The following is a 2,614-nucleotide window of genomic DNA, read 5'->3' as shown; positions in this document are numbered from 1 at the left end:
TGCCCACGTCACGTGGGTGTGGACTATTGGCTCTTCAGAATGCGCGTACGCGCACGGGGGTACCCATCTGCGATAGCCTTAGAGGGCTGCGCTTACACTCATAGAATCTGGGGTTACAATACGTAACCAACGTTTTGTTTTTTGGATTGGAAAGCACTGGATTACAGCTGCTCACGGGTCAACTGCTGAGCTGAAGCACCGGCCCACCCAGAGTCACAAATGTGACCACTTTCAGTTTACGACTGAGGCTACCACGGGTTTTTATTTGTACGTTCGACAGAAAGCCACAGTGTTGAGGGTAAACTGGGCCCAACCAACCAACAGGTTTAACCCTTCATTCTTCCTCCTGAGACCAAAAATAAAACAAATTAGGTGATTTTTTTAAATTAAGACAAGAATCCCATGAGATTAAACTGTTTGTGTTGCCACATCCTGGCAGCAGAAACAGCTGCTGCTATAAAATAATTAAAGGCAGGCCTTGTAATCCTCTAATATTGATGCCAAAGTTTTATACAAAGCTGTAGCACCAACCATTAGACTCAGTGTCAGAAATCACTTTAAGCTTCTATCATACCAAGTTTTAACTTCATATCTGTCAAATTTACTGAGTTGAAATCATTCTGTGTTGATTAATGTCAATTATCTGTAGTAGAATTATTGAACTGGGTTGATTTAAAGGTTTAATTTATTGCAGACGCACATTTAATCGTTACTTCCTGAGAGTCCAGTGGTTCATGACAGAGTTGACTAATAGTTAATGCAGAAGCTAACTCATAATCCCACATTTCCCAGTTAGAAAGAAACCAAAACATTGCAGCTCACAGGGAAAAATTCAGAATTTTAAGGTGTTTTTCCTCAAAATCAGGTTTTCTGTTGTTACTGCTCAAAAAATGCTTCAAAAACATTTTTTAGGATTATATTTCAGACAGTTCATTCAAATGTTACATTTATAAGGCATTAATTCATTATATTCTGACAAAATGCATTTTTGCACACGTTTAAAACTAAACCCTGTTTCTCCAGTTTTGGACTTAGTCCTGGTTTATCTTTTTTCATTTTCATTTTGTTCATTAATTCATTTTACTAAAAAACAAAAAAGTTTACATTACAGAAAATACAAAACTTTATCACAAAATAAAATGAAAGGCAGCAGAACGAAGAAAAAAATCTTATAATATCTGCCCCTTTTTACAAAGAAAAAAATAAGAAAAAATATTAATAATTTTCTGGTTACAAAAATACAACAAAGCAGAAACAACAACAAATAAACTTTACATAAATACCCATTATTCTAATTAATATTTGTTCAATAAACCAAGTTTAATGATTGTTTTAAACACAAACAATGATCCAACATTTCTAACATCAGGTCCTTCCAGTTTCACTTCCTGTATCGACGTGCACGTTTCCATGTGACGGCTCACATGTTTGCTTTTGTTTCAGCCGATGTTCCACCTGAGAATTAAAGACACACTTCTGGAGTTTCCTTTAAATCCATGCAGTTGTGTGTGAGGTGTTTTGCGGTGCAGACAAACAAAGCCTTGGCCTCTGAGGTTACACCTGCTCTGATTGTCCCTGCAGACCGTCCCTGTCTGGAGGACAGAGGCAGAGTTCAGCGAGTGCAGAGGACCGTGGAGTCTGGACTGGCCCACATCCTTCAGCGGGACCACCAGGACAGTCTGATGCACAAGGTAAAGACAGGAAACACTTTCACCCCACGGTGCTGGCTGTGTGCGCGAGCAGACACACAACCCTCTGTGCTCCTCCCTGCAGCTCTACCAGAGGATGGCGGTGTTGCGCTCGCTCTGCATCCTGCACATGGAGAAGCTGCGCTGGTTCAGCCAGCGCTACCCGCTCACCGCTCACTCCCTGTTCCCCCCGCTCTACAAGGAGCTGTTTGCATCTGAGGCAGAGCTGCTGCCGGGGCCCCCTCCCTCCTGAGGCACAGCTGCTGCCGGGGCCCCCTCCCTCCTGAGGCACAGCTGCTGCCGGGGCCCCTCCCTCCTGAGGCAGCGCCACACAAACACAGATTTATACGCTGGACACACACAACAAAAACTCTCACCATTTCCTCAAATAAAACTTGTTTTTTAATAGAATAAAATAAGAACAAAAGAACAGAACATGTAAAGTTTAGATCAGTTTGAATATTTTGATAACTTGAAATAATTCTTTGATGATTCCAGGGAACTCTGATGCTGAGCGATGATTCATTTATTATTTTTCTTTCTTTCAGTTGTAGCTGCTGAATGTTGGCACAAAGAGGCTCCAGCAGGATGCTTTGACGACTCAGATGTAGTGATATTTGAATGACATGAGAAATGAATATCTTACCTGTTACACATAGAGCTTTTAACTACCTGCACTGCAAAAACTGTCCACCTAAACCAAGTCTTAAAACCTTATATCAGCCAAAAAGTCTTTTTGATCTTGTTTTCAGACTGATTTACTAAACAAGAACTGATTGTGTAAGAATAATCATCTTGTTTTCAGAATGTGTAAGATTATTTGTCTTGTTAGTCTGAAAATTTGACTCAAATTAAGTCAAAAATACTGTATCTGCAAATGGAGTAAGAAAATTTTATTTGGTAAGATTCTTGAAATAAGAAAAAAC

The 2,614-nt window shown here is 40.1% G+C and overlaps 1 protein-coding gene across 2 annotated transcripts in view; it reads left to right on the top strand.

Moving 5' to 3' along the window:
* rorc (RAR-related orphan receptor C) overlaps positions 1-2,400 on the top strand; it is a gene marked incomplete in the record, with an annotated part of 47,820 nt that extends 45,420 nt beyond the window's left edge. For both annotated transcript variants that reach the window (XM_014029529.1, XM_014029528.1), the window contains 2 exon segments: positions 1,582-1,691; positions 1,774-2,400. In XM_014029529.1, coding sequence (XP_013884983.1) covers positions 1,582-1,691; positions 1,774-1,941 — 278 coding nt within the window.
* Between the last annotated feature and the right edge of the window lie 214 nt (positions 2,401-2,614).

The sequence above is a fragment of the Austrofundulus limnaeus genome, unplaced genomic scaffold (assembly GCF_001266775.1).
Source record: "Austrofundulus limnaeus strain Quisiro unplaced genomic scaffold, Austrofundulus_limnaeus-1.0 Scaffold918, whole genome shotgun sequence".
NCBI lineage: Eukaryota > Metazoa > Chordata > Actinopteri > Cyprinodontiformes > Rivulidae > Austrofundulus > Austrofundulus limnaeus.
The sequence above is the reverse complement of the archived record's forward strand: the minus strand, read 5'-3'. Positions and strand labels throughout refer to the sequence as shown.